This window comes from Lepidochelys olivacea, assembly GCF_965140295.1.
Source record: "Lepidochelys olivacea isolate rLepOli2 genome assembly, chromosome: 10".
Lineage (NCBI taxonomy): Eukaryota > Metazoa > Chordata > Testudines > Cheloniidae > Lepidochelys > Lepidochelys olivacea.
The window spans coordinates 84219947-84242705 of NC_140420.1; the positions used below are offsets into that span (position 1 = coordinate 84219947).

The window sequence follows — 22759 nt, forward strand, 5'->3', positions numbered from 1 at the left end:
GGGGGCGCTGGGCACAGTGGGTTCGGGGGGGCTCTGGACATAGGGAGTCGGGGGGGTGTTGGGTGGGGGGGCTGTGTGGCGCGGCATGAGCCCGCCCCTGAGGGGAAGGGACTAGTGCCCTCGCGCTGGGCGGAGCAGGGCCGCCCCTGCCATGCCATGCCCCATTGCCCCTGGCTGGCCCCTCGCTCTGGGGAGGGTTAATCGGTTAATCCGGCCCTGCCTCGCAGAGGACCAGCACAGGGCCTGTGTACCGCGGAAGCCCTCAGAATGGAACTTAGCGAGGCCTGAAGTGATGCACAAATTTGTGCTGGCTTCTGCATGGGGTGAATTTCACCCCAGGGTCCCCGGTCCACTGCTCCTACTCGGACTCTCGCTCCTTCGTTTCTCCGTGGTACTTACCTGGCTGCTACCTTAGCATCTGGGTGTGCAATCCGCAGGTAAAGCCAGTACAACCGTCCTTTGTGAGAACTCCTGGCGGGTGACCGAGGCTGAACGGGGCTGTAAGGAGCGGAAACAGCTTGGGTGCCTGCGGACTGCTCAGATGAGAAGACCCTTTGGAAGGTTCTAGATCAGGTTGTGCCAAAGTGACCCGAGTAATCCCGGTGGTGCCGACGGCCATCAGCCTGGTCTGTCTGGGCTGGAGGCCAAGGACGAGTGAGAATCAAGTGACCATGTGGATCCCTTGCGATGCCTTTCACTCCAAGGTGCTGCCACCACGGCTTACGGGGGGGGTGGGGGTGGAGCAGACCTCGAGAGGGCTCAGGTGTGGTGGGGTGACCCGTCACCCATCCTGAGGGCTCCCTGGTTGGGGGCAGCTGGGCTCCCCCTCATTTACCCTCCCGTTCAACACTGCTGGGAAGTTTCGGGGAGAGAGAGCAGGCAGTGGAGCCCAACAGAATACATGGGACTTTGGCAGCTCCATGGGTGGGGCTTGGTAGAAAATCACTGCTTTTCTCCCCTGGCCACCGCCTTCCTCTAGCTCAACCCTGGATATGATGGCTAGGAAATTCTACAGAAATTCAGTCATCGGACCTGCAGCAGACCTCAACGCTGACGGAAGATGGCCACTAGAAACCATGCCGAGTCACAAGCAGCGATCCCTTTCCTTGAGTACGTGAAGTGGTTTTGTCGTGTCATTACCTAGGGCCTTTTATGCACTATCCTAGTCTCCCAACGTTCACTTATTTGTGAGTGCCTTCTGGAACTGGCGAGAGTGCCTAACCCGAGACCCAATTTGCCTTCCAGTTGTCATGGCGGGTAGGTGCGTTCAAGCAGCTGACGGTTATCGCAGCTGACATAAAGGGCGAGACGGCGGCATTCTCCTGCTTTGGGTGGATGAGCCTAAAAATCAACAGCTAGCAATAAAGCTTTTAACTTCATTGACCTAAATCTCATTTGTATTGCAGAAGGCAGGGCCTGTCATGCAGACAGAAGGGGATGAATGACCCATACCCTTCATTTGCCTACAGAAAAGAACAGAAAATCCCAAGGCCAAAATGTTTGCCCTCAGCTTTAGGCCATAAAGTAATATTCCTTGTGCATGTGCACATAAATGACGAATACAAGCACGCTCCTGTGAGTGGAGAAAACGCAGAGCCAGGGGGGTCCGCTCTGCAAGGTGCAGAATCACCTTTGTTGGACCTGCACCCTGTTCCCATTCAATTTTCATTTTGATTTTTAGCAACTACTAATTTCCTATAGGATGTGTAGCCACTTCCACAGCCTATTCTGTCCGAGGCTCCCTCGGAGCATAGCCAGCAAGAGTGTCAGTTGCAACGTGGTTTTGTCTGTAGTCTGGACGTATGTCTACTGGGAACGGGCTCATTATACAACAGCAGATGGTAGCAACTTGTGGTCAGTACTGACCTGGGGCTGAATTGATGGTGACCTGTTACCAAGCCCCTCCCTGCTCCAATCCCCACTCCAGGGCATTCTGCAGAGAGCTTGCACCAGATCTTTGCACCCCTTATGTTCTGCTTCAGCCTTTGGGTGATAGAGGGCGCATTGGCCTGCTTGGACTTAATTATTGCCCGACCCTGGAGTGAACCCCGCTGCACAGGAGTGAATTTCACCCGGTGTGAATTTCATCCTAATTGTTTCCTTTGCTTTTTGTAGTAACACAATATTTAGTTTTGTTTTAATGTTGATCAATTTCTCTCTCTCTCTCTCTCTCTCTCTCTCTCTGGGGCATTGATTCCCAGTTCTGGGTTCTTTCGTTTGAATTCTCCTACCTTGCTCTGATTATTGTGCTGATTTCTACTGCACTGGGAGTCTGGGCAGTGCTTTCTACTGGCAGGTTAGGGCTGGAATGAAGATGACAGGAGTGCTTGTGTGAATGGTTTTTGCTCCCTGAGAGACGCAGTGATGATGTGCTTAGTTGCCTCTGGAGCAATGGAATGGAAAAGCTCATCCCCTGCGTCTCTTTTTTATGTGGTAAATGTGAATGTCAGCGTGAAAACCTATCCAAGCTCAGGTGAGCAGGTAACACTGCACTCAAACGACTGCTGGGAGCTAGACAGAAAGAGAAGGCCCCAAATAATACAGAAATTCACCTTATTGTGGGTTTGAAAATGAAGTGTGTTAATATGCAGGGTCCTTATTCTTCATTAAAATAGTCACTGGAAGAAACTTATTACTCTTATATGACGTCCCTACGCCTGGCAATGTTTGACATTCATAGTGCAGTAAAATATTTACATAATTAATATTCTGATTGCTTGTAAAGAGGCTGAGATGCTACAGCAATCTGCAAGCCGGGTATGTGCCGCTGAGTGAATACAGCACAGGGTGTCCTGGAGTTGCCGTGGCTGTGCTTGTCAGGGATGGTATCGTTCTTATTCGGGCAATTTGGGTCTCTGGCAGCAGGCGTTAGAGATCTATCAGATGAGAATGTTTGAAAAAATGGAAGGACTGACATGAGGGTCCTGGCTCAAAAACAAATAGGGAAGTCTGTGACTTCGCAGGTGTATGTTCCAAATTCCGATTTCCTCTGGATAAATTCAGGTTTCTAACACTGACTAGCCTGAAGCTGAGTTTCTGACAGGCTCCACCTATTGCAGTGGTCTTGGCTAATGATGCGGGAGCCTAGAAAAAGTTTTCAATTAAAAGCTTTTAAATGTCTACAGGATATCTAGCATGTGATGGAGGCTTAGGCCAAGGTTCCCAAAGCCAGGTGCCTAAAGTCAATGGGAACAGCTGCAGACTCAGGAGAGGCAATGGACAAAAGATTTTTCCCATCAAATTTTCATTTTTGAAAACAAACCCCCAAAACTTGTTGATTTATTCAAAATTTTTCATTTTTTTGCTATTTTTATGACTTTTTAAAAATCAAAAACATATTTTGTTTATCAGGAACCAAGTTTTACTGAAAATCCAGTCTTCAGTAAATGACATTTCAATAAACATTTTGATAATGATTTAAATTATTTTATTAAAATGTTGATTATAATTTTGTTTAAAAAAAATCATAAAATCAAAACAAATCACATATTCCCAATTTTTTTTAAAATCAGGCCACTCAGTTAGGGGTCTAGCTCTGGATTTTGGAACCTAGCATTCGTCATGAAATTGTGAAAAACTTTGCCTTAATCTTTTGGAGGAGGGTTCTGGCCATGCAGCCAGGAGCAGTCTTGGTTGGTTGGTCACCTAGTCACTTTAGCAGCTTTATTCCATCTTCCCTAAACTCCAGTGTGAGCTGGCACAGTAATAACTGTACAAAATAACTCATTAATGCTCCCTGCACTCCTGGGAGGGGGCGTGGATCGTTTTGAAACTCCAAGGATGTAGACTCAAACAATGTTTTGAATAGGTGGTAACATTTTCAGAAGCACCTTGGTGACTAGCCAAAGCAATTCTGTACAGTTACTAATGTCACTTGTCACTGAGATGCTCTGGAAAAAGTCCCCGTTTTCCTCGTTGTAGCCATGGAACAGGAAGATTAAGAGACTTGTTCAAACCTATGACACCCTGGCACCCCAATATTCACCCCGTCATGTATCAGGATATGTTTTGTACAAAGTATGCCTTGTGAGGTATCGTTCTAAAAATCTTGATCTGCTAGACAGTAATATCTCGTTGGATTGTACATGCTATCGTCGTATGAAGTTTGGAGATGTATGTGTTACTGAAACACGTTGTGAGGTTGAACACACCCATAAGCAGCCTTTCAGGTACAACCGCAAAAAGGCCAAACAATGTTAATGGCTCATGGAGGAAATGCACACAAGCACAAAGGTTATACCCCAGGAACTGTGTACAACAGAAACCTCTCCAAGATAGCACTACATTATGGGAACTGTTTGACCCAGGTCACAAAAAAAGAGCTTTCCAGCAAGTGGAAAATGACATCATGGGGGACCCCACTCTCCCTGCAACAACATACCTGGAAACACCTGAGGGGCAAGGACTGAACTGTGAGAAATGATGGTCCCAGGCTAGAAGGATTTTTAGCCAGTGTATGAAAACCTGGGAAAGCCAAGGCAGCTTGTGCCTTAAGCCTCTGCCAGCCTGTTTATCACCCAGAGTGAGAATTTGCTAATTCATATCCTCCTATCTAGTATGTCAAGCTCCGTTTGCGGTTTTTGTTTATTTACTAAGGTAATCTGCTTTGATCTGTTTGCTATCCCTTATAATCACTTAAAATTTACCTCTTGTACTTAATAAACTTGTTTTTGTTTGGTCTAAACCCAGTGTCTGGAAATCATAACTGGGGGCCGGGGAGCAGAGAGCTGTTGCACATCTTCCTCCACATGGAGGGAGGGGGTGAACTTCACGAGCTTACGCTGTACAGTTCCCTGTGTAGTGCAAGAGGGTATAATTTAAGGTTTACCCTTCAAAGGGGGGGGGTGCACTTGAGTAACTGGGCAGTTCCTTAGCTAAGCCTTCTCATGCAGAGCTGATCTCAGCACTTGTGCGAAGCTGCAGCTGGGTGTGTCCCTACCTGTGTGTATGCTGGTGAAAAAGCAAGCTTGGAGAGCTTGGCAACTTGTCACAGGGAGCCCAGGCTGGTGGGTCAGGTGGGCTCAGTGGTACCCCAGTTCCAAATGGCACCTCGGGGGGAACATATCACAAAACCCACCTAGACATCCCTGTGTCAGAGCTGAGATTGTAACCGTTGTGTTCCTGATGCCAGGCCTGTGCTCCAACCACAACTCTCTCTCAGAGCCAGAATGAGAGGCCAATAGCTGTGCGTGTGAACAGAGAAATGGCAAATGGGCTTCGCACAGCTGGGAGAGCAGAATCTGACCCTCCTGTGCGGCAGAGACAGGCAGGAGGGAACAAGCTGGGCCTGAGCAGGGCTAAGTCCATGCTCTAAGATTTCCCAGTATCAAAAGTAAAAAAGACACAAGAGGTGAAATTCAGGCCTTGATGAAGTCACTAAGAGCTTTGCCATTGATTTTAATGGGGCCAGGATTTCATGGAATGGAATGCAAGTTAATAGCAACAGAGAAAACAAAAAAAACGAATAAATCTTAACTGTTTAACGGTAGAGGTTACACATATGCCAGAAACACAAGGCCAAATTCCCGGCAGCTCTAAGTGGTGCAGCTCTACTGACTGCAGCAGAACTGTGCCTATTTCCACCTACAGAGAATTTGGCCCATAATATTGGCTGGCAAAATATCAGGAATCTGGTGAAATTTGCACTTGATTGAGGGCTCAGGGGCATTTGAGTGTCTAATATTGATGGTGCGATGAACAGATATACTTGGAGCTGTATGTGACAGACGGGGAAACTGTGCAAGAAACTATTTTAATTAAAATGTGATTTGTATTTCTGATGATGTACAACAGGGAACTGTATTGATCAAGGCACATTTGAATCCTTTCTTATGTCAGTGTTTCGAAAAATGTGCCCCTGATTGCTTGTGGTAAATTAGGATATTTAGCAAACCCTGCACTGAACAGTTCATAAATACAACACATTCATTTGCTCTACTTCCCACTGCCAGCAGCGTGGTTTTGGATTCAAGGTGATGGTTGTAAATGGCAATAAATCTAGCTTTCGGCTTGAAACATAGCTTTGCCTCATATGTTATTGTTTTTCTCAGTTGTGTTACGATTACCACTGAGAGAATAAATTATAAGACTTTAGATTCTTTTCCTGTGCACAGAGAGCCAGCAAGAAGACTGATTTCCTCAAATTTCCTCATTATTTGGACTGACGTGTCAAATTCGGGGGAGAATTTTTTTAGTCTGGGGATTGAACCAGTCACTGCAAGTACTAGACGTTCTTTCGTCAAACTTTCAGTTCTGTTGCCTAGTTGTAATTTGTCTCATACACACACACACCTATGCTACCCTTTGACTGGATAAGCAGAACTTGTATTACCAGGAGGACTTCAAAAAAAACCCTGGAGCACAGACCTCTCAGAGAGGGATTGCAGATGAACAGGATCAGGGTATTTTCGAGCATCTGACTTTCTTTCCCAAAGCAGCATGTAGATGTACCCTTTCCTCCTCTCTTTCCCACAGAGCAGCAGCATGCGTGCACCCCATCCAGCTTATATGGCCAGACCCTGGTCTGCCTTGTTGAATTGCCTCTGCACAGGGGCTCTGCTGAGAGGTTCAGAGTTTGTCCCCTGCTGTGTTAACCTGCGCCCCGTCCCATGGACACTGCATACCAAACTGCCCTGAAAGAGCGCTACGGTACCAAAGCCAGGCGCTCAGCAGTTGGGGATCATGTCAGAGGTGAGGCTGCCACCACACAGAACAGCTGAGAGCAGAGTGCACCAGCTTCCCGCCCCGCACGCCCGGCAAGTCTAGGCCCAATGCTGGGCTTGCTTCTTTCCCTGTGTCTCACTGCAGAGCCACGTGGGCCTGGGGACATTGCTCAGGGCTGCTGGACTGTAGGGGCCCGACTCACCAGCCAGTACACCCCTCCTGGCTAGGCGTGAAGTAGCTGGTTCCCCTCCTTTTGTAGCCCCTGCTGACAGCTGCTCTGACCTGCAGTGGTCTCTCCAGCTGGGTCACATGCAGTCTCACCCCCTCCAGAGCAAGCCAATAGTCCAACCAACAACCCGCCATCCATCTCACGAGGGGCCTTTGGTCAGACTCTGGATTTAGTAGTCCTTATCCCAGGATTGAGGGGTTTCCAACAGTCCTTACCTCAGTCAGGGGGGGTTCCTTTCCACCTTCCCCGCTGCCTGGTGGGGGACCCTGGCCCGCCCTCTCTCCTGGGTTCCAGTCCAGAGACCCCTTGTTGTCAGGCCTCCCCAGCTTATTACCCCCCTTGCTGTTCCTCTAGAGCACCTGCTACCCTGCCCTGTCTCCAACCTTTGCCTCAGCCTCTTCCCGGGCATGCAGTGTATCAGACGTGCTCTAAGCCAGCAGCTCTCGACCTTTCCAGACCTCTGTATCCCTTTCAGGAGGCTGATTTGTCCTGCGTACCCCAACTTTCACCTCACTTAAAAACTACTGGCTTACAAAATCAGACATAAAAATACAGAAGTGTCCCAGCAACACTGTTACTGAACAACGGCTGACTTTCTCCTTTTTACCATATAGCTATAAAACAAATCAATTGGAATAGAAATATGGTACTTACATGTCAGTGTATAGTACCTAGAGAGGTATAAACACGTCACTGTCTGTATGTTAGTTTGCACTGACGTCGCTAGTGCTTTTTATGTAGCCTGTTGTAAAAACAGGCAAAGATCCAGCTGAGTTAATGTACCCCAGGAAGACCCCTGCGTACCCCTGGTTGAGAACCACTGCTCTAAACCTTTCCCTGGAGAGCTTCTTAGCATGGCCTGCCACCCAGCCGGGTCTGCTGCAGGCCAGTTCTCTCTAATCCCCTGGCAGGGCTGTCCCCGCAGGCCCCTCCACCAGCGTGGAAAACCCTGGGCAGACTCACCCCCTCCAGCTTTCCTCCCCATCTCTCTTGGGCTTCCTGTGGCAGGCCTAGCTTCCTCTAGGTGTCTGCCAGCAGGACATCTCAGCTCCCTGTTTCCCACTAGGCTTCTCTCACTGAGTGAGAGTCAGGGCTGCTCTCCTTCCTGATCAGCCCCGCCTGACCTGGGTTCAGTCCCTTGAACTCCTCCCTCCAGGCTTGACACCTCTTGCAGGTGTAGCAGGGCAGGACTGATTGAGCCCACAGGTTCTCGTTAACCCCTTCTGGCCTGGGGTGGGGTTGGTACACCCCATCGCAGGGGCCATTGCTGCCAGACAGCTGCAAAGTGGCACACAAACTCTGCAGGTGTCGTGTGCAGGCTGGATGGCTTTACACTGCTTATCCAGCTCCTACAGCCAGTGCAGGCGAAATTCTATGGGGCCCCCAGCTCTTGCTTCAGCTTGTTGCAGGAAAGGGACAGAAATGAAAGCGCTACAGAGAGCGGGAAGACAGCCTCTCCTCCGAGACACTGGTAGAAATGGCTTCTGCAGTCCTTCTAACCACATGCAGTCGATCCAGCCAATCAGGGAACCAGAACAAATCCCATGTGATTCCAACCAGCTGACCAACTCAACTCAAGGTTTACAGTACATAATGCAAAGCTTCCTCAAATTCCCACGGCCATCCTGACAGGGCGAACAATCCACATCATGCCTGGCACAAGTCTCACAGATGGGAAAATGGCTCCAGCTAGACAGTGCACGTCCATGAATCCTTGGATCTGAATGTCAAGTCAAGGGTTTGGCCCAGCACCACCCCTTGACTCCATGCCACACGCGCTCAGGTAACAGATGCGGAGACAACTGCTGGCTACAAACAAATTGTGCAACTGAGAGGTGCACAGCCCGCAATCCGTGTTGGACCAGGGCCAGTGCAGACAGGCCAGCGCTGCACAAAGGACAAGGCTCAGGTTCCTTTCTGTTGCCCTGCTCACACACAGTGATGCATAGACAACCAAGAGAGTGCCTTGAAAGCGGAACTCATCCCTTCAACTGCTCCTTTAGCACACTGATGAACTCAGACCATAAACCATAAATAGCCCTACAGCGACCCTACATACCCCCATCTGTTTAGCCCATGTGGTCTCTCCTATAGAACTCAGTAATCACGAGCATAACATCAAGTGAGATTACTTGAAGGAACTGAATCTACTGATTCTACAATGCTGAATCCTAGGATGAAAGGGCTGCCCCTGGAGATGGAGCTTTTCAGACAGCTGGCTCAGTCCGGAGCTGATGAGAATGATCACAATTCACTGCCATCAGACTGAAAGACCAGGCTGGCTTCTTCCAAACTGGCTCCCCACAACAACAATCATCAGTTCAAAACACACAGTAACCCAGGAACGGGGCATGGATGGAGAGAGAAAAGATCCCTCCGAGTAGTCTCTTTAGAACAGACCAGATGCTCAGAGACTCTGGGGATGAGTGGGATAGCTAGAGCTGGGCAGAGAAACTTTGATGGGACCATAGTCTGCTGGAATACATGGTTCAGCTGAAATCAAAACACAGATCAAATCAATTTCACTGGAACTTGTTTAGGGAAAAATTGGGGGGAAATTAATCACAGGACATTTTAACATTTTGGGAATGAAACATTTTGATTTTTCATTTTGAAATGGCTTTTCCTTTTGTCATTTATGTTGTATTATATTCGATATTATTATAAGGTATAATACAAAAAGTCAAAACACAAATGATATAATTTTGTCAAAACAAAAAATGTTTTGAATGGCCCAAAACAATTTCACAATGATTCAGAATGGAGCCATGTTGTGAAATCTCAAAACCCTTTGTGAAACAGAACTTCCATCTTCCACACGGCTCTAATGATAGCTGTCTAGATAGATAAGTATCCATAGGCAACAAATAAAAAACAACCATATCTAGTGCTGGAAAAGTCTTCAGCACTTTTCCTTTCAAATTAGTTTCAATGATCTATTATTAGAATGGAAGGGAAAGGCCTGTGTCCCTGGAATATGGTTCTGTTCAAGGGGTGTATTAAGGAAATATTGCATTCATTTTACAGACTTCAGCTACCTTTCTTTTTAGGAGCTGCAAACCTCAAATCTTGCTAGCCATTTTCTTCTTCCACTGCCTCTGACAGAACATATTGCAGATCCAGAACACAACTGTGCTGCCATTTACCTCATCTAAAGCGCTGATTAATTCATTTACAAAGCAGTAGGCCTTCAACTGCTTGAGTAGTTTTATATAATTGTTTGCCCTAACAAATTATATGACAGTATGGGCCAGATCCAAAACCACTGTAAATCAACGTAGTTTCACTGACTCCGAAGTATTTACGCTGGATACAGGTTCGGCAGGCGCTTACTACAGCATGTGATAACAATCTGCCTTTTACCTTTAGGATCATTTTTCTAGGAGCAATTTGAAATCTGAAGGGATTTTGACATTCTTATGTTAGGGCTTAACGGCTCTGAAGCTCCTTACAACAAATACAAACAGTGATAATGCAGCTAGCCAGCACTGTGTAAGAGCAACTCGATGTTAGCAGGACTATCTATAGAGTTACGTTCTAAAGGGAGGTGGGCTGTTGTAATTGGTACGGCAGTGTGAAAGTCCCCTTGAGAGCTGATCACACTCCATGCAGGCTAGATACAAGGAAGCCAGGCTCCTACCTTTATAAATATTTGAGAATAGAACTTTCCCTTTTGCTCAGCCTTGCAAACTGAAAGAAGGCCAGTGACTGCAAATGAGGACATATCCATTTGTACCCTAACCCACGCTGGAAAGGTTTCCTTCAGCAAAATCTGCCAGGGTGTGCGAGGGCTACAGCATAGATTTACTAATGTAACGTTGCTATTTCCTGGGTGCTGAGCATTCCATCTTCATCTGGAGACAGTTAGGCACGGATTGATCCACCAGAATATGTCACCTTTTAAATCTTCCCCTGGGGGCCCAATCCTGCACTTCTGAGTCAAGCCGCTCTCACTGCTGTAAGTGAGAGTTCTGCCCGAGGAAGAATTATGTAAGAACTTCAGGACTAGACCCACAATGTATTGGGATTCTTGTCAATGCACAGACTTGACATCAAATGACGAGAAATGAATCCTTATTGACACTTCTGAGATGCTCGATTGTATGTTCTCGACCTCAGGTGTTGACCTTCATGTGCAGTGTCACTGAAAGGATATAATCTGAGTGGTGAATGCCATTACAATAAAGCAGTTACTGCCTACACCGTAGAACAGAGCTGGCTTGGGATACATTTGTCAAATTTGGGATGTGGATTGGCATTCACGGATTTGAAAACACTTTTTTTCTCCTGTAGCTGTAGAATTTGCATTAATGTCTCCCTTATGGGAGACATACCACAATTCAGGCAGATGATATCCTAATGGGCACACTGGAAACACGTAACGCTTGATGAAATGTTATCTTACGTGAGAGTCTCGACCCTAAGTGCCTCCAAGATGGCGGGAACCTAGCATAGGACCTTTGGTTGGAAAAACACGTAGCGAGTCTTCTGACATGTAGAACCGAGACAAAGCTCTGGTGACAAACATAAAGGCCCTGAATCTTCCAGGGGCTTCCCACTGGCCTCTGGTGTGTCAGATGTGATTCTGCACCACATATTTGCACCTGCAGCTGGGCACCCAAGATTAATTATGGCCGCAACTGACAGCATGGAGACATCTACTTATCTTCCTGTGTGCATAGCTCCGGAAGGCAGATGTCAACACTGCCGTGCGTGCCCACAGCCAGAGCACAACATAGCCTGAGCAAAGTCAAATGTTGGGCTGAGGCCTTTGAAAAACAGTGAGGCCACGTATGTCCACAAATGCCGTGCACTTTATATCGGCTGCCAGCCGATCTGCAAGCCTGGCGGGGAGCCGCACAGAGGACAATTATTCACTTCTGTAGAGTTATATCTGACATCATGCTTTTGTGACAGTTTCCCCATCCGCACAGGCGTAAACACTGCAAGGGCCTGATCGGAGTCCACTGGAAGCCGTGGAAAGGCTCCCGTTGACTTCAACGGGCTTTTGGACCAGGCCCTGAACTAATGCAAAGGGCAGCGCTGGGAAATAAGTGGGAAGGCGCTCTCCTGCACCAGCTCCTGGCACGGATTCCTTGGCCCCGCAGGGCTTCTCCAGCCCCACGCTCCTAGGTATTTTCCTCACACCCTCAGTGGTTTTTGAAACACCCCCCGGAAATCACATATTTGCTGCCATGCCCTTGTTCGCCCACCCCGCAGCTGTCCTGGACCAGGGCCCATGGCACCTCTGGGTTTGTGCCCCGCCGGGCACAAGGGAGCCCAGTCTTGGTTTGTCCCTAGGCTCCAAGGGAAGCACATGAGGATACTCGTCTGGTGCCATCCCAGCAGCACCCTGCGCTGCACAGCGAGGCCCCGAGGCCGGGCAGGGACAGAGGCCAGCTGCGCCCGCCCAGCCTCCCCCCGCGGAAACGCGGCTCCGGCGCGGATTTTGCGTTGCGGGCAGAGGGGGCTGCGGAAGAGCCGCTTCCCCTCGGCGCCCATCGGAGGGCGCCGTTGCGTTGCAAGGACCCGCCTAATTAAATCCGGCTGATTACCCATAATGTAGGGGAAACGTTCTCCTGATAGTCCCCAGCGGAACGCTAATTAATTAGCTGGCCACTGCGGCTCCGTAGCGCCTCCAAGAGCCGCCCGCCGGTCGGTGCATTTCGCAGCGGGCTCCAGCCTGCTAATGACCGGCCGGGAGCCAGAGCCCGCACCGCAGCGCCCGCGAACCCGCCGGCTCTGCGGGCACGACGGGCACCCGGTGCTGGGCACAGCCCGCTCCTGGCCCGGCCCCCGCCACTGCAGCTCCCGCGCTACCTGGCCGCGCCAGCATCCCCGGCAGCACCGTGCCCGCCCGGGGCTTTACCGACCGTGCGTGCACACCGCCTGTACTGCCCACACCTACACGCCAGACTGCACACCTAGCCACACTGTGTTGCACGCCCTATCTTGCACACACACGCTATGCTGCATGCATGTCATTGCACGCCGTATTGCACGCGATGGAGCACGCGCGCCCTGCCTTGCACACGGCATTGCACACGCACGCACTGTTTTGCACGCGCACACCGTATTGCACACTCTACCCCAGGGCTCCCTGGCAGCCTGGCCCTTGCGACCCCCGCCCCGGGCGGTCCCTAGCGCGCTGCCGGGGTGCCCAGGAGCGGTCCCTGCCCGCTCGCCCTGTGCGGGGCCGGGCCCGGGCCAGCCGCAGCCCCGCGCCCTGGGGTGGCTGCGGGGCCCCGAGCCGCCCGCCCAGCCCGCGCGGCACCGACCTGCTTCTCCAGCGAGTCCTTGGCCGAGAGCCCGGGCTTGGGGGAGGGCGCCCGGTCGCAGGCGCTGCCCTCCAGCAGGTAGAGGCCGGAGGGCCGCGAGCTGGAGTCGCTCTCGAAGCAGAAGAGCATGTTCTGCAGCAGCGCGAACCACTTGCTCTGCCATTTCGTGTTGTCGCCGCCGCGCTTGCTCAGGTAGCCGCGGCGGCTGCCGTCCCGCTTCGCCAGCAGCCCCAGGTAGGCGACGTGCCCGTCGTTCAGCCGCATCCCCTTCTGCATGGTGCTCAGCCGGCCCCCGGCGAGCGGCGCCTGGCGCCCGGCCCCGGCCGGCGCGCGGGGGACGGAGCCCGAGCCCGACGCGTCCCCGCTGGGCTGGCAGCGCGGCTGGATGCGGGAGCCCCGGATCCTGCCAGCGGGGGAGTCATGTGATGCGAGCCGAGCCGAGCCGAGCCAGGAGCGGCAGCATGGACCGCGCCGCGCACGGCCCGCTACGGGCAGGGGGGACCTGCCGGGCGCGCAGGCGGCCGCGTCTCCATGGCAGGGCAGGGCAGGGCGGGCGCGGCCGGGGCGGGGGGCGGGGGGGGTCAGGGCAGGCGGGTGCCCGCAGCCCGCCGGGGCGGCCCCCGCTGCATCGCGCCCTGCCCCGGGCTCAGCGCGTCCGGCGCGCACCGCGAATTTCAGCGCCGCGCGCAGAGCCCCCGGCTCCTGGCCGCGGGCGCGCAATTAGCGCCCCTGGCGCCGGGCCCCGCGGGACCCCAGCGGCCCAGCGCCGGGCGAGCCCTTCCCGGCCCCTCGGAGAGAAGCGCGAGTGTGCGGCCAGCCGCGTCCGAGGCGCAGCGGCGGCGTGCGGCACCTTAACGGCAGAGCCGGCGGTATTTTTAGCTTCTCCTCGCCTACACACTGGCGTGGAAAGTACAGGGAAGGCTGCGTCCCCCGCCCGGGAGCAGAGACGGGAGCGGGCAGGCGCTAGCCCTGCGGCGAGATGCGCAGCTTCTCCTTCGGGGGCAAGCAGAGCGCGCAGTCCGGCTGCAGAGCCCGGCCGTCCTTTGCGAGCTGGGGCAGTTGGATTTGGATTTGAAGGAGGCCGGCCCCCTCCATCGCCCCTCAGTGCCGCCCTCCCCCCGAGAGCAGAGCTCGGGGAGCTCTCCCTCAGCGTAGGGAGTCTCACTGATTAACGGCCCAGTAATCTGTTAACCACTAACTACCGCCTGTGGCTACATTGTAAGGGGCTTTGTGGCCTGGCTGGAGTAATGTAAACAGTTTCCCACCCTGAGCTCTCAGCTTGAATAGGAATCTCCTAATCTGTGTACACTGGGATCCTCCCAGGCTGGGGTAATGTGAGACCAACCCTCTGAATGCCAAAGCATTCTTGATCCAAAAACCTCCAACCCCATTCCCGGTTGTCTTTGCTCCTTTGCTTCCCATCACAACCCCCAGGTGATATTCCAGGCCACCCCAATGGTTTAGTACCAGTTGAGCACAGGAACAGGTGGGGGAGGGGGAGAAAGGGAGACCCCTCTGCTTATTTCCATTGGGCTAATTTAGTTTCCTGCAATTCCTTCCTTTTGGCCCTTGTGTACTTCCGGAGTGGAAGAAAATCACAGAAGCAGCCAGGCGAGAGCTGTGTGCAGGGGAAGGGGAAGGGGAAGCTGTAGGGTGTTACCCCTTCCCTTTCTGGCCGTCAGGAAGGACAGGGCTCTGCCAATGTGTATCATCCCACTCCCCTACACAGGAGCTATGGCACCAAACTCTGCTCAGCTTCCCTAGATACCATGGTAAGTAAAACCTACGCCAGGCAGAAATTTCAGTTCCCTGAGTGGAGTGGCAGCTGATCGGGGGCAAGGGGGATGGAAGAGGGGCCTTTGCAGCACTGCACCTGTGCAAAGTCAGGTGTTGGGCTGAGGCCTTTGAAAGACAGTGAGGCCCTGTATGTCCACAAATGCCGTGCACTTTATATCGGCTGCCAGCCGATCTGCAAGCCTGGAGGGGAGCTGCACAGAGGACAATTATTCACTTCTGTAGAGTTATATCTGGCATCATGCTTTTGTGACAGTTTCCCCATCCGCACAGGTCTAAACACTGCAAGGGCCTGATCGGAGTCCACTGGAAGCCGTGGAAAGGCTCCTGTTGACTTCAATGGGCTTTTGGACCAGGCCCTGAACTAATGAACCTGCTACTTGAAAACATGGCTAAGCTTAGGAGGTGGAAAGGGAACCCCTGGCCCCCGGCCCAGGGTGTGACCTAGCTCCCATAAGCAGGCACGAAGGGAATCGGGAAAACTATGTTAATTTGACTGAAAATGTTAGAAGGCCTCCAAGGACTTTAATGAGGTCACAAATTGCCATGGTAACACCGAGGAATGGTCTGGGCAATAAGAAGGTTGTTCACATTTGCAGGCACCGAGGAACTGATTTGATTGGACATTTCATGTGACCACACCCTTGGTGGACATGTCTAGTGCCCCACGGGGACCTTTTGGTGTTTGGATCTGGAGGTGTGGCTTTGGCAAGCACATCGAGGCTACAGCGACACCCTTGGGGAAACCAGAGAGGACATCATACCTTAACCACAAAGACAACGCAGGCTTCAAGTGCCTGCGATACCTTGTGTTATCCCCCCACCCCAGTCTAATATTCCCTAACATACGGTCTTAGCCTGTCCTAGGCACTCTCCAGCATGTAGCTTTGTCTCTTTGTTTCCAGTCCTGGCAGTCACAATTGACTCAAGTGCTTTGTACCATGACAGGCTGAATGTCACGCAGCTGGGGTGAAAGAACTGGTAGCTGAATGTCAAACATGCCAGCAAAAAATGAGCCCATGTGTCCAGGAGCAGCAGGCTGGGAAAAGAATAATTCACCACACCAAGAAACTTTGATTTGTTTTCTATCCTCTCTCTTGTCTTCTACATGAATTAGCCAGAATTAATCCCAGCTGCTGAGGAAATGGGCCTGCCTCTGCTCTTCCTTACTCCAGTCTTGTAGTGCTGTAACACTGGGACCTCCTGTGGATCTGTTTCCAGTTGACAGCTGGAGAATCAGGCCCAAGCTAGAATGTTTGAGTTGATCTTTCTTTCCACCCAAAGGAACAGGGTGAGTTGCCAGGGCATTTTACTGACATCTTTAACTTACAAACTTTATGTAACTGCTGGAAATGGCCCACCTTGATTATCACTACAAAAGGTTCCCACCCCACCCTGCTCTCCTGCTGGTAATGGCTCACCTTAAGTGATCACTCTCTTGTTACAGTGTGTATGGTAACACCCATTGTTTCATGTTCTCTATGTATATAAATCTCCCCCCTGTATTTTCCACTGAATGCATCCAATGAAGTGAGCTGTAGCCCACGAAGCCCATGTAGCCCATTTATTTATGCTCAAATAAATTGGTTAGTCTCTAAGGTGCCACAAGTCCTCCTTTTGCGAATACAGACTAACATGGCTGCTACTCTGAAACCTTTATGTAACCAATAATAAAAAGGATTTTTTTTCCAGAACAAATGTTAATTTCTTTCTCTGTTTCCAAATATTTTAATGGCAATGTTTTCTTCTCTCTCTCTGTCCTTAATCAACTTTTAAAGCTCTCTCTTGCGCTGCTTGCTCATGATAGCAGTCTAAGGCCAAGGCCTGGGATTTCATACTTGTGCCTAAACTTACGTTATTTTTATTTGGAGAAGCACCTAGGGACCAGGCTCTCCTTGTATAAAAACAGAACAAAGATGGCTGCTGCCCACACTAGATCTGTAATGTATTTTCCCAATATGTTATTTGCAGGGAATCATTCACCCAGCCCAACTCTAATCCACGCCCTGTGTGAAGCTCATTCATGTATTTTTACTCACAGTATGTTCCCAGGCCTCCAGTCTGAAGTCCCACCCATATACCTGAGAAAAAGTGCAAGATGTAACGGCAAAGATGAAAAAAGTGCAACACCCATAAAGAGCGGGCCCTGGGCTGCTGTCCCAGTGCACAGGACAGGAGGAGGAACATGAGTGGTGCACAAAGGCCCAGGACAGAATCCCAGGAGAGACGAGCAGGTAATAACAGAGCTGTGGCAAAGGGAAAGGGCCCCGCACTGTATATTTTCTATACAGCGTGTATTTCAACATACTGCAAAGAGAAATGGAACGCTGCCTCATGCAGCTCTAAAGTACATGTTCTGAATGGTTTGCAGGGCCAAAGGATGCGACGACAGTGAGGTGAGTAAGTGGTGTTTGGACCATTGGCCAAGGCACCAAACCAAGGCCCCAACATTTAGAAATGCTCTGAACAATTCTGCATGTCAAACATTCAACGAGATAAGTTAGTTGCAGGTGCTGTGATTGCACCGGCAGCTGCGGTAAGTGTGTGTGCAGATAAGCGGTTCCAGGGCGTAGTGTTCATTTTCATGGACAGCTACAGACATTGTAATGTCCAGTTCTAAAAATCTGAGTCCAGCCCCTCGCCTGTCCCACAGCGAAGGTCGCTCAGTCGAGTGGCTGGTCATTTTGGCAATAATACTAGAAGGCCGGTGATGTGGGTTTGCTGAGTTCCAGTTGATCTCACAGCGCTTGTTGTGGGGGTTACAATAACTAGGGTTGCAGATTGGCTGTCTACTAACACAAGCCTGGCACCGTTGCTGTGCCAATATAGTGGGGAGAGAGGGGTGAGATGGGCTGGGATTTGTTTTGTTGGGGGATTTAGGCTCCTGCGTTTGCCCACTGCCAGCTCAGTTACTGTGCAGACAGCTATCTTTTATGTGCCAGCACCCTGCTAATCAATTCCGTTTCTACAGAGTCTCCGCCAGCATTCAAGCTTGGATGGAAGAAAAGATTTGTTATTCTGAGTGCTGCTGTAAAGCCACAGACAACGCAAATTGGCTTTGCTCCCTGTGCCCTGACAACCTCGTTTCAGAACGTTCCGTTTTCCCGTCCCCCACCTGACTGTGACACCCAGCACATGCCAAGGCTGGCTTTTCAGTACCGGTGCTGCCGGTGTGTGTGAAATACACTCGAGAGGAACCTAGCAGGGGGCTGGTTACCAGGGCGCCCGCATCTGCTGCATCTGTTGCGGACATGAGCCAGCAGTGGGCAAACAGCAGGTTAATAAACATTCATCCTAAGGTCAAAGAGCAGTGTGGTGCACCCCCCAGGCCTCCTCCCCCTGCTGACATTCAGGGACCAGCAGTGTGTAGGCTGCATGCAGGGAGCAAAGGTGTGCTCCAAATGCACTACCTGGGGGGAATGCAGCCTTGCAGCGCGGGCAGTGATCAGCCCTGTGTGTAATGCTGGTCTCTCTCTTTTGTTCATGGATTCCGGACAAGGTCCTCACGCTTACCAGCCACCCTGGTTTAGCTACAGGTTGAGCACACTAACCTTAAACACGTGCACAAAACAAAACCCTTTCCTTCTCTACCACACACTGCTGGACAACGTGGGAGCTGGGGCTTACCAAATGCTCCCCTCCTGTCTCAGACCTGCACTGCGAGGCCTGGTTTGATTGACATGCCTACAAACCTCAGCTAGCTTAGCAGAGCGGATCAGCTCGCCAAAAGCCAGCACATAAGTCAGAACCTGGACATTGTTCCATGAGCTCCAAACGCCGCAGCCCATTCAGTTGCTCGCACGGCAGATTGCACGTTAGTGTCCCGACTCCCGAGGTGGCACTGAAGCCTGGGCATTTTCATACAGCTACGGTTCTGCGGCACCGGCCTGGTCGTCAGCTCTGGCCCAGGGAAGCAGCAGAGGGGGCAGGTCAGGGGTTGACACTTGAGGTCACTGAAATGTCTTTCCCAGGACAGCAACTTCCAGAGCTGTGACAATTGGGTCACGTTTTCTTTACCAAAATCTTGACAGTGACCACACGATGCACACCTCAGATGCCCTCGCCTACGCTCCAGTTTGAATGCTCAGATTTCCCTGGGTGAGGTACGTTTTAGAGCGGAAACAAGCTACGTGCACCTGACTCCCACATGAACACTGGGGGGCAGGGTTGCGGTTGAAAAGCACCTGCGTGATTTAGGATTCTGAGCACGACCGAGAGTCAGGCCAATGGGACTTCTGTGCCTAAGACACTGACAGTGTGTCTACACTGCAAAACAATATCCCACACCAGCGAGGCTCCGAACCTGCATCAGCTGGCTCAAGCAAACGGAGCACTAGAAACAGAGTGTAGCTGTTCCCGTTCGGGCTGGAGTCCAGCTGTGAGACCCGCACCTCTCCCCGCCTTTCAGAGTCCGGGCTCCAGCCCGGGCAGGAACAGCTACACTGCTATTTCTAGTCCCATGGCGTGAGCCCTGCAAGGCTGAGGCAGGCGACCCGGGCTCTGAGACTCGCTGCCATGAGGTTTTTTTGCTGTGTAGATGTACTGTTTGGTGCTTTTGAAACCCCCCCACTTTGTTGAAGGAGTTTCAGCTGCACTTTTAGGGGCCAGGGAACAAGCGTTTCAGTTATAAAAACAAGGCTAACACGTACCAGGTATGTGACGTCCTACCGAAGTTTAATTCCTGTTCACTGAGGCTGTACTTTAGGCCAGGACTAGATGGGTAAAGAGGAGACTGGATAGTTACATGGTAATTCTGTAATTGAAAAATGCAAAGTTGTTTGATCACAGGATGAATCGGAAAGGCAATTTAGAGAGCAAAGCCAAGCCAGGTCTTCTCATTCTTAGATCACCAGCATAGGTGCTGGGAGGCTGCCGCACGCCATGGCTTGACGTGGTTTCCATCATATCCAGGGGTTACAGTTTGGTTCAATGGCTTTCAGCACTCCCACAATCCAAATTGTCCTAGCCCCCTGATCATCAGTGGATGTGGAGGTATCAGAGTCAGTCCCCGGACATTTATTTCTGAGGCTCTGGGCTGTTAGAACAATGGAGGATTTGGGGAAAGCCTGCTCACCTTTCCCTGATCTCACCCCCACGTGCTCCAGTAACCCTTTCTGCCCGCCCTCCTTAGCCAGCTTGCTTTGCTCACCTTTGGGGGAATGAAGTCAAGGGAAGAAAATTTCAAAGGCATGAATAGGAATTTGGTGCCCAACTCTCACTGGCTTTCAGTGGGAGTTGGGTGCCAAACTGCCCTTTACACCTTTGAAAAGCTTTTCCCTATATGCTTCTTGCACTTGGCCAGAAGTGAGACGTCGTTGGGTCAGAGCCTGGGCTCCACTAGTTCGGCTTTGTGCTTGGACTTAAACCTAGTAGTTCTGGCCCTGGAGAGGGGAACCTGCTGGCTGTTGGTCATGGCAGGGGGAGGTTCCTGGAGAAGAGAGAGCGTGCGCCAGCCATCTCTGACGGCTGGAATGTCCTTGGGAGCCAGCATACTTTACCTCAGCCCCAAGGCTGCTCTACGTACGCCAGAGTCTGGGCTGGTGCAGAACCAGCCCTAGGACTGGGGTGGGGCAAACATCTCCAGTGCACCTCCCCTTTTCAGCAGCACCCAGCCCACGGGGTACATATGAAATTCATGCCCAGTGTGATTATGGTGAGACCGACATGAGGGATAACCCCAAACAGAAAACCCCTTGTCTGTAAAGTTTCCAGTGCAGGTATATTTAACCTTTAGTTCGCTAGGCAAACAATTTTTGCTAGTCCTGTGGATTTCTATTAAGAACAGATTTCACTGAATACACACTGGGACTGGTACCTGAATAGATATTAATAGATATCTCACAATGAGAAACCAAAGCAGAAAATCTTTCCATCAACTCTACATAAGAAGATACCCTAGCTTAGGTTCTGAGACAAGCCGTATTTTTTAAATGCAACCATCAAGTAACAGTGAGGAGGAAACAAACCAAGCATAGACAGTGGGGCTATGCCAGTTTACACCATGTGAGGATCCATATGTACTATAGATCATTCCACCCTCTACTTAGTACCTCTCACAAATTTTCAGTGCTACAAGGGTCAGATCATTGTCCCCTTTCATTGGACGTCATTCTTTCACAGTAACCAAGAGCCATGGCAGATAGACAGCTTCAGCATTTTATTGCACAAATAATTCTCTGCTAATAGGCCAAGTCTCGTCTCATTCTTTTCATCTCCAGTCCTTACCCCTTCCTAATCCAGCTTCTCTTTCACCCAACCAGCAAACATTCCAGGGAACTCCCTTGTGGAGCAGCGGTTCTTACCCTTTCAGGAGGTCACACCCCATTTGTAAACCTCGATGGCCTGGCATGACCCTGTACGTCCCTAAATTGTCAACGGTCCACGATGGTTCCTGTCCTGTGGGGCTGGCTCAGTTCGGCTCCCCACTCTGGGCATTGCATCCTGTCACAACGTGACAAGCTTTGTGTGGGAGGTGTGGGGGTTCGGTCCCACCCTTGTGGGGGTGGGAGGTTCTGGGAGGGGGCCGGGTCCTGCCCTGGGGGGTGGGCGATCCTGGGGGGTGTTTGCAGAGCCTGCCCCACACTCACCTGCAATGGCAGCTCCTGTCCTGCAGGGCTGGCTGGGTTCAGCTCCCTGCGCTGGGGTTGCGACTGGCAGATGGGGGTCACAGTACCGGTCGCTGAGATTTGCCCAGGCCAGCCCCCCTGTCATCACGCCAGAGGGGAGGCTGGGCCAGACCTGAGTGGTGCCGCAGGAGAGGAGCCGTCGTGGCAGGGTGAGCATGAGGTAGGTTCTGCAAACCACCCCTCCAGGGCTTCCCCCCACTCCCGGAGGTAGGACCCAATCTTGGCCCTCCCCCGCATCTCCCCTGTGACCCTTTGACACATTCTGGTGGCCCACTTTTGGGTCATGACCCACGGGTTGTGGAACCCCATGGTGTGGCATACGGGTGGCGTTTTCAAAGCTCTACACATTGGCCTGACCCTGCTTCCGCCGCAGTCGGTGGCAAATTGCCTGTGATCCCAACCAGGGCAGCGCTGGGCCATCGCTGAGTGCTTTCGAAGAGCCCACGCTGAGCATTCGGGGCTGGCCCTGCATGGCAGCAGGGCACAAATATCCTGCCCCGTCCCACACTGTGCCCTGTGCCAGGGCCACCCATGGGACCAGTGGGGAGTGCAAAGGCAACCCAGGCCTGGTGTTCACGGCTGGTACTAGACTCCCCAAAGGAGGCCAAGAGAGCGGTGACAGAAACAGGACCCCCCCCACCCCCCCCCCGGTTCCATAAAAAGGGGCAGGGCTCATAACCCCTGGCACCTCTCCTAGCTCCTGGGGGCGCCTTGTCTGGGTCATCCATAACCCTGCTGAAGCACACTCTGCGAGGTGACCCCTGCTCCCCACTGCCTGGCCGCCAGGGCTTTAAATCCAAATGTAGCCCTCTATCTTCATGGCCATTCACTGCGGCTGGGACCAGAGCATCGGATGATGAACGCAAACCAGAGGATTCGCGGTGGGCCCCTTGGAGTTACCTTGTCCATGCACGGGAAAGCTCTTTCGTTATCACGAGTAGCTACTGGTAGGCAGCTGACCCCCAGCCTGGGCTCAGCACCAGTCGGAGGCTCTTGCCCCCACGTGTCCTACTGGAGCCTGCACTCCTGGGCAGCCTCACTGTTCCCAGCGGGAGTTCTGCTCACTCCTGGGGTCCTTTCTGAGCCCAGTTATAGTCCACTTACCTCTAGTCTCTTGGCAGGGCCCCCCCAGGTCCTACCACAGGTTACCAGTTGGGAGCAGCCCTCCA

The 22759-nt window shown here is 51.7% G+C and overlaps 1 protein-coding gene and 1 long non-coding RNA gene across 2 annotated transcripts in view; one reads left to right on the forward strand and one right to left on the reverse strand.

Annotated features, from left to right (window-relative positions):
- The window catches only part of RASGRF1 (Ras protein specific guanine nucleotide releasing factor 1), a 96848-nt gene extending 83358 nt beyond the window's left edge, over nucleotides 1–13490 (reverse strand). The window contains exon 1 of the mRNA XM_084641243.1: nucleotides 13171–13490. Coding sequence (XP_084497369.1) covers nucleotides 13171–13446 — 276 coding nt within the window. The 5' untranslated portion in view covers nucleotides 13447–13490. The remainder of the gene's footprint in view (nucleotides 1–13170) is intronic.
- A 1278-nt stretch (nucleotides 13491–14768) lies between these two features.
- Nucleotides 14769–18173, forward strand: LOC311527353. The gene is made up of 4 exons (XR_014713319.1): nucleotides 14769–14942; nucleotides 15564–16255; nucleotides 17006–17198; nucleotides 17936–18173. It is a non-coding gene; the product is annotated as an uncharacterized lncRNA (long non-coding RNA).
- The last annotated feature ends 4586 nt before the right edge of the window (nucleotides 18174–22759 follow it).